Here is a 13,315-nt window from a genome sequence, read left to right as displayed (position 1 = left end):
CAATAATAATGGTGGCTTTACAAGATAATAAGAAGTCACGAACAATTTTGTATTGTTATGATACTTTTTTTTTTTTTTTTTTATCAAATTTTTATTTATTTTGGGTATGGTGTCTAAGACTCTTTATTGGGTTAATTAAAATTTTGGACATTTTCTTCAAATTTCACTATATAAGGCTAATTATTGTTAAAATTATACCGACGAGATTTTGTCTTAACAATTTCAAATATCGTTAAAATATTCATTTCACTTATTTAACTATCTAATTTTAACAAATTGTGAAATCATTAAAACTCTTAATCATCTAAAATTAGATAATGAAATTAGTGATATTAATCTTTTATTTATTTATAAATTTTACAAATAGAATAATAAATTAACAACGTTTAAATCTCATTTTGTATAACTATAACAATCAATAATCAAAATGGTGAGATTCTTATTTCAATCTCATTTTGTATAACTATAACAATCAATAATCAAAATGGTGAAATTTGAAATAAGAAGTCCAAAATTTCAATTGCTTTAAGGAACTCAATTTGAAAATTTGACTTTTATTTAATTAATCTTCCTAAACTATTTCCCAAATTAACCGTAAATCTTGGGTACACAAAATTTTCACTCGTAATTTATTAATCAATAAATCAGTTCTTTAATCAAAATACTAAAATAATCTTCCTTTTAAATTATTATTTTTTATTTTGAAAAACTATATTCTTCGTCTCACAAGCAGTCAACAATGGGGGAGGAGTAAGAGCAGATTGCAAAAATATTGTTGTGAAGAAGAAGCAGCCGCCCTATTGATCCAGTTCTTATCTCATCCGAGCTCGGCAAGTTCTGATTACAGAGAGATGCAAACCGCGGTGTTGAATCCTATCTATTCTTCATGCATCAGAAGAACTCAACAAGCCCTAGACCCTCCTTCAACAACCGCATTATTCCATGCCCGCTTATCCCTCACGGTATCCATCTCTCTCCCACCCCACCCACCAAATCTGATCGAAATTCCAAACTAATCCAATGATTTTACCTTTTCAGAACTCCATTTTCCTTGCCCGTCAACAAATTGAGCGACGATGGAGCAGCTCGGCTCATTTGATGAGAACCCATTTCTCTAACAGAAAACGCACAGGAGGTAAAATGCCATCCATTCTGTAAAATCGAGTTAAAAAGCAAGCTTTATATCTTCTTCTGCAATGTCTTTTTTGTGAATCAGCCAAATTTTGCTATAAATTCAAAGAAATGCTTTTTATTCTTGGTAATTGTTCTTGTCACTAATTCTTTGGATGTGGGTTCTTGCTGCTGCTAGATATAAAGGCTGTTGCTACCCCAGGTTCCACAGTGGAATTGTCATTAACAGCAGGAAACGTGGAGAGTGTACTGGATGAAGTTCGGCCTTATCTCATTGCAGATGGGGGTAATGTAGAATTACTTGAAATTGATGGCAATATTGTGAGGTTGAAGCTACAAGGAGCATGCGGTTCTTGCCCAAGTTCTGCAATGACTATGAAAATGGGAATTGAACGCCGCCTGATGGAAAAGATTCCTCAAATAGTTGCAGTGGAACCTATAGCAGATGAGGAAATTGGGTTAGAGTTGAATGAAGAAAATATCGAGAATGTAATGCACACACACTTTTTCATATCACATGTTCATAATTTTGTTAAACCTCATATCTAATGTTTTATGGTTGTGTAGGTTCTTGAGGAACTAAGACCTTACCTGGTGGGTGCAGCGGGTGGAAGGCTTGAACTAGTGAAAATAGAGGAGGCGATTGTGAAAGTAAGGATAACTGGTCCGGCAGCAGGGGTAATGACGGTTAGAGTGGCTGTTACACAGAAGCTTAAGGAGAAGATTCCGACCATTGCAGCTGTTCAGCTTTTATCATAAGCTGGTCACATTAAGATATTCTATAAGACTATAATCTATGTTATGTTGGTTATTACACCCTTTCATTGTTGGTTGTAAAATGTGTTAACATAACCTTCAAGACATAGAAAATTCTTTGGAGAATAACTCATTTTTTGAGTTGTGAATACTGAAATTGGTTTCTTGGATTACATGATGATCCATAGAATAAAGTTTAAGGAACTATTTGATATTACTTAGTTTTTAATTGTTCGACAGCAAGAGTTTTTGAATCTAATCGCAAAAAAGGCGTGTTTTTGTTACATAAGCTCTATATTTTCTTGCTAATTCTGAAAGGGTTTGAATGATAGATTTTGCTTCATTTCGAGTTTTCTTTGATGCTCTCTAAACAATTAATCATAGAGATTGATGAATTTTGATTATAATAAAAAGAATTTATTTAATAATTTAACGTATTTCATAAAAAAAACCTTGAATTGCAATTTTATTATTTTTAGCCAGTTTTTTTTTTGAGGTGATAAAATTACAAAATTTTCAAATAATTCCAAATCAAATGACCTCACTGTATCTTTTTATATTTCTCTGAAAGTACAAAATGCCCATAATGCCCATTGGTATAAACTAGTAAATGATTAAGTTATTTTTATTAAAAGTTGTTTATGTACTGTTACAACATTTAAAAAAAGTATCTCTAAAAATTAACTTAATATTTATCAAAAATAATAAATTAATTTTTTATTTAAAAAAAAGAAAAAGATAAGAAGATATATATAGAAAATATTTCCATCATCAAATATAAACCGCATTACAAAAATATCCAAATATATCTAACAACTGGGACCATTTGCACACCTAAAATAATTATTTTAGGAAGCTAGAATAACATTATTTTATTATTACCACTGTGGCTTCCCCTTTTAATATAATGCTTTTTATTTTATTAGTTTTTTTCAGAATTTGGTGATGAACTATCATTATCATGGCTGTCGTTCTCCTTATTTTTTTTTTCTATTTGTCATATTAACAACATAAAATAAATGAAAATTCTTATGGATTCTTTTTGAAAAATAGTTATTATTATTACTTTTAAATATTTATAGAAGCTAACAATTTTGATTGTATATAATAAAAAAAATGGTGATGAAACTTTTCAAAATTATATCAATTGTAATAATAATTTTTTACTCAAATCATAACCATAAAAATGAGTTTATGTTTTTACTACTCATTAAATTAGGAGTCTCCACTAATTATAATTATATTTGTCAAATTAGAGCTCTTTATTGGGTTAATTAAAATTTGAAGTTTTTACGGTTAAAATTATAATAAACTAGATTTTATCAACGAATTCAAATGACATTAACTTATTGTCGATGTGTTATTTATAAATAAATAAAAAATCATACAACTATTTAACTACCGAATTTTAAAAATAAAGAGTTTTTTTTTATAAAATTCTGTAGTCAAAACTCTTAATTAATTAAAATTCGATAATTAAATTAGTGACATCAATATTTAATTAATTAATTAATTTATAAATATCACTTAACTATTTATAAAATCGTTAAACTTAACTATTTATAAAATCGTTAAAGACAAAATCTCATTTTATATAATTTAATAATAAAAAATCTAAAATAAAAAATTTGTAAGAAAATTCTATTTATCCCGATAAATAATTGACAAATAACTCATCACTTCAATCTAAAGAATATTTATGATTTTTGTTCTTTTAAACTACTTTTTAAGTTAACCCAAAATAATAATATTAAAAAAAATAAAAGAAAAAGAGAGTGACAACGAAATATAAGAAAAATGGCAAATAAAAAAGAGGAATAAAACAAAGCATAAAGAACATTTACGAAAAACAAGTTAAGTATAGAAATTAACTGTCTTTATTATTTAACCCTTAAAAATAAATAAATAAAAATACTTTACTCTTTCTCTCTCTCTCTCTCTCTCTCTCTCTCTCTCTCTCTCTTCCATTTTGCATTTTCTTTCACCGGTCACCACCAGTCTCAGCTATTCACACCACCGTTCATTCCATCTTTCTCCGCCTCCACGTCGACAGATCTTCTCCGTTCTGGGTCTCATCGGCTGATACTTTTTTGGTATCCCCTGCAACCTATAAAAGCCATATATACTCCTTCTTCACCTGCTAAGATCTACTGGAAGTGTTAGTCGCCGTCGAAGTTGCAGTCTTTCGGTACAGATGACCTGTTAAGAGCTGGGTTTATCTTGCTTTGCTTTGATATGGCAGCGGTGACATCGCCGGAAGCGCATCACAGCTGGACGGACTCTTACAAAGGGATGTCCGCTGATAACATCAAAGGATTAGTGTTGGCATTGTCTTCTAGCTTCTTTATTGGTGCAAGCTTCATTGTGAAGAAAAAGGGTCTGAAAAAGGCCGGCGCTTGTGGAGTTAGGGCAGGTATAGTTGACTCAATTTGACTTGTTTTAGTTAGATTCTTGAAAATGAGTGATCTTTTGTTTGGAGAATTGATTACTCAGTCTATTCGTTTTCTTTGTCGTTGAATTTCTGATGCCATCTGAGAATTTACAACCAATAGAACAAAGGGTAGGGTTCCATCTTTACCAAAAGCACTTGTTGATCAAACTGACAAAACACCTTATATTTGGTTTATGATTATTTCTGGTTTTGTGATGCTCGTATCTGTAAATGTGAGTTTGATGCTATCATCTAGTGAGTGATTTTCTTCCCTTTTTGTCATGTTGGTTTCTAACTTCTAAATTTCTAATGCTAGGCTCAGTTATGTTTATGAATAAGTACAAGCTCACAGCTTATTCATTTGCTTATGGTACAGAATTCTTGATCATCTGGAAAAGCAAGGTTGACTAGTTTACAAAATTGTACATGGAATGAATGTTGCTATTGTGCTTACTGCTTAGCCTGTATGGCGATGCTTAGAGGAAGAGCTTTATTAGCTGATTAACTGAAATTATTTGTTTTCTCTTTTGACAGGTGTGGGAGGTTACTCATACTTATATGAACCACTATGGTGGATTGGCTTGATCACAAGTAAGCTGTGCAAGTAATGAATATTATTGGACTCAGCTATTATGGTTATGTCTTATTCTTTAAGGAATCCTACTGTTCTTTGCACAATAGTCTTCTAAATAGAATAGTAACAATATGGTTTATTTTCATGTTTCACTTCCTACAATGCCTTATATACACAAATATGAAGAGATAATTCATTTTGGGCATCTTAATGAAAAAAAATGATCACGAATCTGCAATGCTAGCAAGTATTTTGTGTGAACTGGGTTTATTACTAGCATGACCCCCTAGCGTTATATGCTAGCAAGTATTATCAAAATAGTAACGGTGATTTCATGAGAGCTTGTGACTCAGGATTAGTGCTCTATGCTTTTGTATCTTAGTCTTATATATTGACTCTATCTAGTTTTCATAGGTCATATGATGTAATTCAAATTTGGAAGTTTTAGTTTTCAGATCTTTAGTTTACTAGTATTTGTTATATTAATGATAGATAGTATCTTTAGTTTTAATATATAGTTACTAAAATGTTAGGATTAGATAATTGTAGGTAGCTTTTTTTTTTATCTTCCTTTTTTTTAAAGTTAAGTTTGATTGCGACATGTCAGATAAGCGACTTCTTGCAATACAAACGATGTCAAGGAAAGGGACATGAAAAGACCTCGACATCCATGAGATAAACTAAAAAACATAAAATTAAAAGAACTACCCAATAATAGAATCTTAGCGAGCCCAATTAAAAGAACTACCCAATAAGACATTGTGAACCAAAAGAAAACTTAATTGGATATCTTTATGGTTGAGTTGATCCCCTTTTCTACAATTCCTCTATTTCTCCTATCACCATATCTGTTTCACATTATTATACCTAGCCAAAGAAGGCTTCCCATGTCTAATATAGCTTAAATCACTTATTTATTTCCCTCAAGAAATCCAAGTAGAAAAGGTGATAGTTGTGTGCAAGGATAGGTTGGACACACTTCATTGGGTATAACTAGTAATTAGTATGTTTAGAAAAACAATAAAAAGTTACGATTTATCACTTTTTCTTAAGTTAACATTTATACAAATTGAAGTATAGCTTATATAACATTTATATAAGCTAAAGTAGCTGAAATAAATGAAGCAAAAAGAAGGGCATTACATTGAATCAAATCAACAAGTATAATCAATTGCAATATCACAGAAGGGGAGAGAACACCATACTAAAACAAAGTCAATTGTCATCCACCCCATTGTTGTCCCAATTTAGCCACACCATCTCCCCAACCTTTCTCCACATAGTTTCCGCCTCTTTTTTCACGCAATAAAAGACTTTTCATTTATCTGAAGCCAAATATGCCATAATTCACTATAAAAAACAACCCATGGGATTCTTCTATCTCTTTCCATGTTGGCAAAGATGAACCATGTTTTGAAGAAATTTTGCAAGGAATTAGTCATCCTTCCCACCCATATCATTGATGCCGCCATCTTCCAAACTTCCTAGGAGAAAGGGAATCGTAGACACATGCAGAACTCATCATGTTCGTCATTATGACATATATGGCATCTGCTTGCTAGCCTTTGAAGACCTTTTTCTTGAAGCATCAACTCCACATTAACTTATGAAGGACAAACCATGAATGCAGAGATACCTTAAATGGAAATAAAAGTGATGATATATCACTACTTCTAATAAATTTTTGGAAGAAGTCTTCCACCGAAAGAGGCATCCTTCCTAGTTCCCAACCATATCTTTTGATAATACTAGCTTCCAAACTTCCAAGGAGAAAGGACACCATAATAAACACATACGCAACTCATCATCTTCGTCAATATGGGCGTATATGACATCTACTTGCAAGTGGGGGAAAACTTTTTTCTCGGTGCACCTTCTCCACAATAATCACATTATGATGGACAAGCCATGAATGCAAAGATACCTTAATTGACTATAAAGTTTCGATATATCGCTACTTTTAATAAATGTTTTGAAGAAGTCTTCCAAAAAAGGAGTCACCCTAATGAGTTCCCACTTATCTTTGATGATGTCAGCCTCCAAACTTCTAAGGAGAAATGACACCATAAACACATACGCAACTCATTCTCTTCATCGTTATGACATAAATGATATCAATTTGCTAGTTCTTAAAGATCTTTTCTTGGAGCATCTTTTCCACAATAATCGCCGTATGAAGGATAAGCCATGAATGTAGAGATACCTTTAATGGAACAAAATGTTACTACACATATGTATTGAAGTCTTCCAATGAAGAATGGGCCGTCCTTCCTAGTTCCCACCCACATCTTTGATACCACCTTCTTCCAAACTTCCTAGGAGAAAGGACACCATAAATACGCAATTCATCCTCTTCATTATAAAGACTTTTTTCTTGGAGGACAATGAATGCGGAGGTACCTTAAATGGACAAAAAGTTACGATATATCACCACATTTAATAAATGCTTACAACAAGTCTTCCTACGAAGAAGGATTCATGCTTTTCAGTTCCCACCCAAATCTTTGATGCCGCCAACTTCCACACTTGTGAGAAAAGAGATCATAGACACATATGCAACTCATCCTCTTCGTTATTATGGCATAGAGGACATGTGCTTGCTAGTTGCTAAGGAAATTTTTCTTGGAGCATTTTCTCCACGTTAATCACGTTAAGAAGGACAAGCCATGAATGCAAAGAACCTTTAATGGAAATAAAAGTGATGATATATCACTACTTCTAATAAATTTTTGGAAGAAGTCTTCCACCGAAAGAGGCATCCTTCCTAGCTCCCAACCATACCTTTGATAATACTAGCTTCCAAACTTCCAAGGAGAAAGGACACCATAATAAATACATACGCAACTCGTCATCTTCGTCAATATGGGCGTATATGACATCTACTTGCAAGTTGGGGAAAACTTTTTTCTCGGTGCATCTTCTCCACATTAATCACCTTATGATGAACAAGCCACGAATGCAAAGATACCTTAATTGACTATAAAGTTTCGATATATCGCTACTTTTAATAAATGTTTTTGAAGAAGTCTTCCAAAAAAGGAGTCATCCTAATGAGTTCCCACTTATATTTGATGTTGTCAGCCTCCAAACTTCTAAGGAGAAAGGACACCATAAACATATATGCAACTCATTCTCTTCATCGTTATGGCATAAATGATATCAATTTGCTAGTTGTTATAGATCTTTTTCTTGGAGCATCTTTTCCACAATAATCGCCTTATGAAGGATAAGCCATGAATGTAGAGATACCTTTAATGGAACAAAATGTTACTACACATGTATTGAAGAAGTCTTCCAATGAAGAATGGGCCGTCTTTCCCGTTCCCACCCACATCTTTGATACCACCTTCTTCCAAACTTCCTAGGAGAAAGGACTCCATAATCAAATACGCAATTCATCCTCTTCATTATTAAGACCTTTTTCTTGGAGGACAATGAATGCGGAGGTACCTTAAATGGATAAAAAGTTACAATATATCATTACGTTTAATAAATGTTTACAACAAGTCTTCCTACAAAGAAGGATTCATGCTTTTCAGTTCCCACCCACATCTTTGATGCCGTCAACTTCCACACTTGAGAAAAGATATCATAGATACATATGCAACTCATCCTCTTTGTTATTATGGCATAGAGGACATGTGCTTGCTAGTTGCTAAATAAATTTTTCTTGGAGCATTTTCTCCACGTTAATCACCTTAAGAAGGACAAGCCATGAATGCAAAGATACCTTAAATGAAATAATATGTTACAATCTATCACTACTTCTGATATATGTTTTGAAGTAGTCTTTCAACGAAGAATGAGTCATCCTTCCTAGTTCCCACCCACATCTTTGATGTGGCCAACTTCTAAACTAGTTAGGTGAAAGGACACCATAAACAGCTCATCCTCTTCGTCATTATGGCATAAAGGACATCTATTTGCTAGCTGTTGAAGATCTTTTTCTTGAAGCATCTTCTCCACGTTAATCGCCTTTTGAAGGAAGCCATGAATGCGGCAATACCTTAAATGTAATCGAAAGTTACGATAAATATTAAAATCTTGTGAGGAAGTCTTACACAAAGGAGTCATCCTTCTCAGTTCCCACCCACATCTTTGATGCAGCCATCTTCCCAACTTCCAAGGAGAAAGGACACCATAGACACATACGCAACTCATCCTCTACGTGGTATATATGACATCTACTTGCAAGCTGTTGAAGATCTTTTTCTTGGAGCATCTTCTCCACATTAATCGCCTTATGAAGGACGAGCCATGAATGCAGAGATACCTTAAATGGAAAAACAAGTTGTGATATATCTTACTACTTCCAATAATGTTCTCAAGGGCTTTCATTTTCCTTAGGGAAAATGAGGTAGAGATGGAATTGGACTTTGTTTGATCTAAACATTTTCCTGTAATGTAGTAAATAATTCACTTTTCAAGATGTATTGGTGTATCTAGTTAATTTGACAGATTTGAGGTTTTCTCTTTTGATAAGAAAAAAATCAATAAAATGTTAGTCAGTGAAGATAGTGTTCTGAGGGAGAAATGAAAATGCTGAAGGTGTACAAGAACCAAAGGAATTGTTGAAAAGATTAATTGTTAAATGATACCAATAGGGCTGAAGGAAGTTCTTTATACCTATGGCTCAGCTAGTTGATCATCTTAGCTTGCAGCCTAAAGTAAGTTGGTTAAATTGGGCAATTTTCCTCTCACATATGCTTGAACAAGCTCAGCCTAAATTGGGGTTATTTAAAATGTTATCTTCTGTTCCATATTATGTCTAAAGTTTTCCTTTCTAAAAGAAAAAAAAGCTTCCAGTTTGTGTGGCTTATACTCATGTCAGAGAATGAGAAGGAAAATGACAAAAATATTTTGTTTTATGTTCTGTATAATCATTTCATTTGAAGTAGTTCAGTGGTGAATTGCTCACTAATTGAATTCATATATTTTCTTCATATTTTGTCTTATGAAGGAAGTTCTAACAATTCATATTTACTTTTGGAACAGTGATTGTCGGAGAAATTGCTAATTTCGCAGCTTATGCATTTGCACCTGCTATATTGGTAACTCCACTTGGTGCACTCAGCATTATAATCAGGCATGACATAAATTACGGGATTTCCTTTTTTAGAACTTCCATTTTGCACCATCACTGACCATTTTCTTAACAGTGCTGCACTTGCTCATGTTATGTTAAAGGAAAAGCTACATATCTTTGGGATTCTTGGTTGTGTTCTCTGTGTGGTGGGTTCTACCACAATTGTTCTACATGCCCCTCAGGAACGTACAATCGAATCAGTCCCAGAAGTATGGCATCTTGCAACAGAGCCTGGTAACTTCTTCTTAGATGATAATCCTGTTTGTTTCATTATGTTGTTTTATCTTCCCTCTAACATAATTGCATATTGATGTGGCAGGTTTTCTTCTCTATTTTGTTATTGTACTGACAACTGTTTTTGTACTCATATTCCATTATATCCCTCAATATGGACAAACGCATATAATGTGTTACATTGGAGTTTGTTCGTTGGTTGGTTCTTTGTCTGTAAGTACTGTGCAGAGATTCAACTCTACATCCTACAGTATGTTTTCCTAAATAGTTGATTCAGAGGACTGAAGAGGGTGTTGTCTCACAGGTGATGAGTGTGAAAGCTCTAGGAATTGCCTTGAAGCTGACCTTATCAGGAATTAATCAACTAATATATCCCCAAACATGGGTCTTTGCCATTGTTGTTGCTACATGTGTGATTACCCAAATGAATTATCTGAATAAGGTAACAAGTTTTTTTTTTCGGACTTTCCTTTTTCAAACCTGTCTTCTTGTTTTATGAAGCAACTGGTCTTTGATAGATATATCTAGAGTTACAACTAGTTTGTTGATCTATGAAAAATATTCATTACTTATGTATGAAGAGCAAGTTTTCAATTTTCTACCCGGAGGAAGATGTAGCAAAAGTAAAAGCAACTCATGTTCATGATAGGAAATCTTCTCATTTTGCTTCCTAAACTTGTATCAAATGCTCGTTTTGCTTTTGTGAACTTGCAGCGGGCTCGTTTTGCTTCTTGATCTTTAAAAGTTTGCTCAAATTACTTCTTGTGGCTGCGTCATTTCATGGCTAACTCCGTTAAGTTTTTAAATCATTTGTACACAATTGTTGCAACTCCTTAATCATTATTCTTGGTTGAGATATTATTATCTTTCTAAAGTGCATAGCAAGAACTTATTGGAGTTAACCAAGTAATGATTGTGAAAAGTAATTTGATTCATTTTTGAAACTGAGTGCAAAATGTGTCCAACATAAGGAAGCAAAACGAGTTTTTGATGTTTACGAAGCAAAATGACTTATTCCATGATACTATACTGAAATTTACATGATTTTTCTTTTTTTAAATACTTGCCAGTTAGCTCTAATTTTAGCTCACAGTTGTTGCTGATCTGAGATATTGTATATCAAACTTTGTGACGTACTTTGTTGCCTATATTGCATGCTGGTGTCATTATAATATGTATCCTTTTATTTGGATATTCTATACTGGTTCCTAAAATGTTGTTTCCTAATTCTTATTTTCTTTTTATGCAGGCTCTTGACACATTCAACACCGCTGTTGTATCTCCCATCTACTATGTTATGTTTACATCTCTAACCATACTAGCTAGTGTAATCATGTTCAAGGTGATCTCTCTTTTCAAGAGAAACTAGATACTTTTGCATGACAATAATATACACGATCTCTTAAGTAAACTTAAGAAGAAGACCATTACTCATTGACTTACCCCTGGTTCATCACTGATCACTTGCCTCATATTATTACATGCTTATGAGGTTATCTTGCAAATGACTTATTGCTAGTGAGGACATGTTCCAACTATTGGTTTAACATTTTCCTTATAAATAGTTGGATTGTATAACTGTTTTTGTTAGTAGTCCTTGGCGCTGGGCAATGCATGTTTTAAACTATTTTGATACTGTCATATTTTAAATATGACCATTAGAGACTAGTGAGTCCTTCCCTTGAAGCTACTTAAAGGGATATTGTGTAAACAATTTCTCAAGAGTAATGCCCTTGAAGCTACTTAATCTCGGCTATTATCCAAGAGCTTGTTTGATTAAGTTTTCTTTCTGAAAAAATCCTTGTTTGATGAAAAAGTAGATTACTTGGATTAAATGACTAAAATATCTTTTGTGTTTAATATTTTAAAATGTTATAAAAAAAAAGTAAAGTGTATTTTAGTTGGCGATTTAATTGATGATACGAAAATGGGTTATCTGGATTCAAATAAGGCCTCAATGTCTGTTATTAATCTTTTATATTTCTGGTTTTGGTTGTTTATGATGTACTTTTTTTCTTTTCGCCTTGAATATGAATTCTTACTTGTGAAGCTCATGATATGTAGGATTGGGATAGACAGAATCCTACCCAAATTGTGACAGAAATGTGTGGTTTTGTGACAATCCTTTCTGGGACATTTCTTCTCCACAAAACTAAGGACATGGGTGACAGTGGTATTCTTTTAACCTTCATCTCGAAAAACTAGAAAATTATTTGCCCCCAAACCGTTTCTTCATTTCAGACAGATCTTAAAGTCATCATCTTATGTTATGATATAATCAGGACTGAGCACCTCTCCATCGATGAGGCTTCTGAAGCATGCAGACGATGAAGAGGCTTTTATGCAAGAAGGTATTCAGCTGAGAAAGCAAGATTCATTGAGATTGCCGTTATAAGAATTTCTTATAATGGAACAAAAGCGCACTCATTTGAGGTACAACATTGGCTTCTTATTCTTATTATTTTCTCTTTTTGATATGTAATATACAACAGAGAGAAGACAAGGGAGAGTGGGATATCACAAATATAGTTATAATAGAGAAATGTAATTTCATGATTGAGAATAATAGTGTTGGATTATTGATTTTATTTAGGTCAGAATTCAGAACCATAGTTGTTCGAGATCAAAATTCTTTTCTTTTTATGGCAAAGCAAACCAATTAGTTTATGAATGAAGTCATGAGCAATAGTAGATAGATTCCCTTCTACTTGTTCTTGCAAGATAGAGTGGTGCTAACTTGTTATGTGAATGAATGAACAGATTTGTTATTTGGTTTGAATTTAGGAAGTTAAAACGATTCTTTATTGTCATTTTTCTACCTCAATTTAAGACGTTTTAAGTAAATATAATTTTCAACCACAATCCATTTTAAATAATCTTGTGTTATAGCTAAATTTATATTTAGATAAAAAGTTATTTTCACTAAAATCGGTTTAAAATTGAGATTTTTTATTTTCACTAAAATCGGTTTAAAATTGAGATTTTTATTTTAAATTATAAATTTTTTTAAAGAAGAAAATAAGTTATGTATTATTATTATTTTTATATATAATTGAATATAAAATTAATTTAAAAAATAATAAAAGATAAATGTTACTATAAA

General features: G+C 32.6%; 2 protein-coding genes across 3 annotated transcripts; both read left to right on the top strand.

The window, feature by feature from the left end:
* Nucleotides 1-707: 707 nt before the first annotated feature.
* On the top strand, nt 708-2,104 carry LOC124927135 (nifU-like protein 2, chloroplastic). Its single transcript, XM_047467489.1, has 4 exons — nt 708-962; nt 1,039-1,135; nt 1,310-1,620; nt 1,699-2,104. Exons 1-4 carry the CDS (start codon nt 852-854, stop codon nt 1,888-1,890), a joined length of 711 nt encoding a protein of 236 aa, XP_047323445.1. The 5' UTR covers nt 708-851; the 3' UTR covers nt 1,891-2,104.
* A 1,721-nt stretch (nt 2,105-3,825) lies between these two features.
* On the top strand, nt 3,826-12,874 carry LOC124926473 (probable magnesium transporter NIPA4). 2 transcript variants are annotated; one of them, XM_047466704.1, is made up of 9 exons: nt 3,826-4,300; nt 4,853-4,909; nt 9,888-9,978; nt 10,052-10,212; nt 10,298-10,425; nt 10,517-10,654; nt 11,462-11,554; nt 12,277-12,385; nt 12,495-12,874. In XM_047466704.1, exons 1-9 carry the CDS (start codon nt 4,123-4,125, stop codon nt 12,605-12,607), a joined length of 1,068 nt encoding a protein of 355 aa, XP_047322660.1. In that variant the 5' UTR covers nt 3,826-4,122; the 3' UTR covers nt 12,608-12,874. The 2 variants fall into 2 exon arrangements, with proteins under 2 accessions (XP_047322660.1, XP_047322661.1); XM_047466705.1 differs by having other exon boundaries at nt 4,261-4,300; nt 4,853-4,922.
* Nucleotides 12,875-13,315: the final 441 nt, after the last annotated feature.

The sequence above is a fragment of the Impatiens glandulifera genome, chromosome 2 (assembly GCF_907164915.1).
Source record: "Impatiens glandulifera chromosome 2, dImpGla2.1, whole genome shotgun sequence".
NCBI classification, from domain to species: domain Eukaryota; kingdom Viridiplantae; phylum Streptophyta; class Magnoliopsida; order Ericales; family Balsaminaceae; genus Impatiens; species Impatiens glandulifera.
This window is presented reverse-complemented; position numbering and strand designations above follow the sequence as displayed.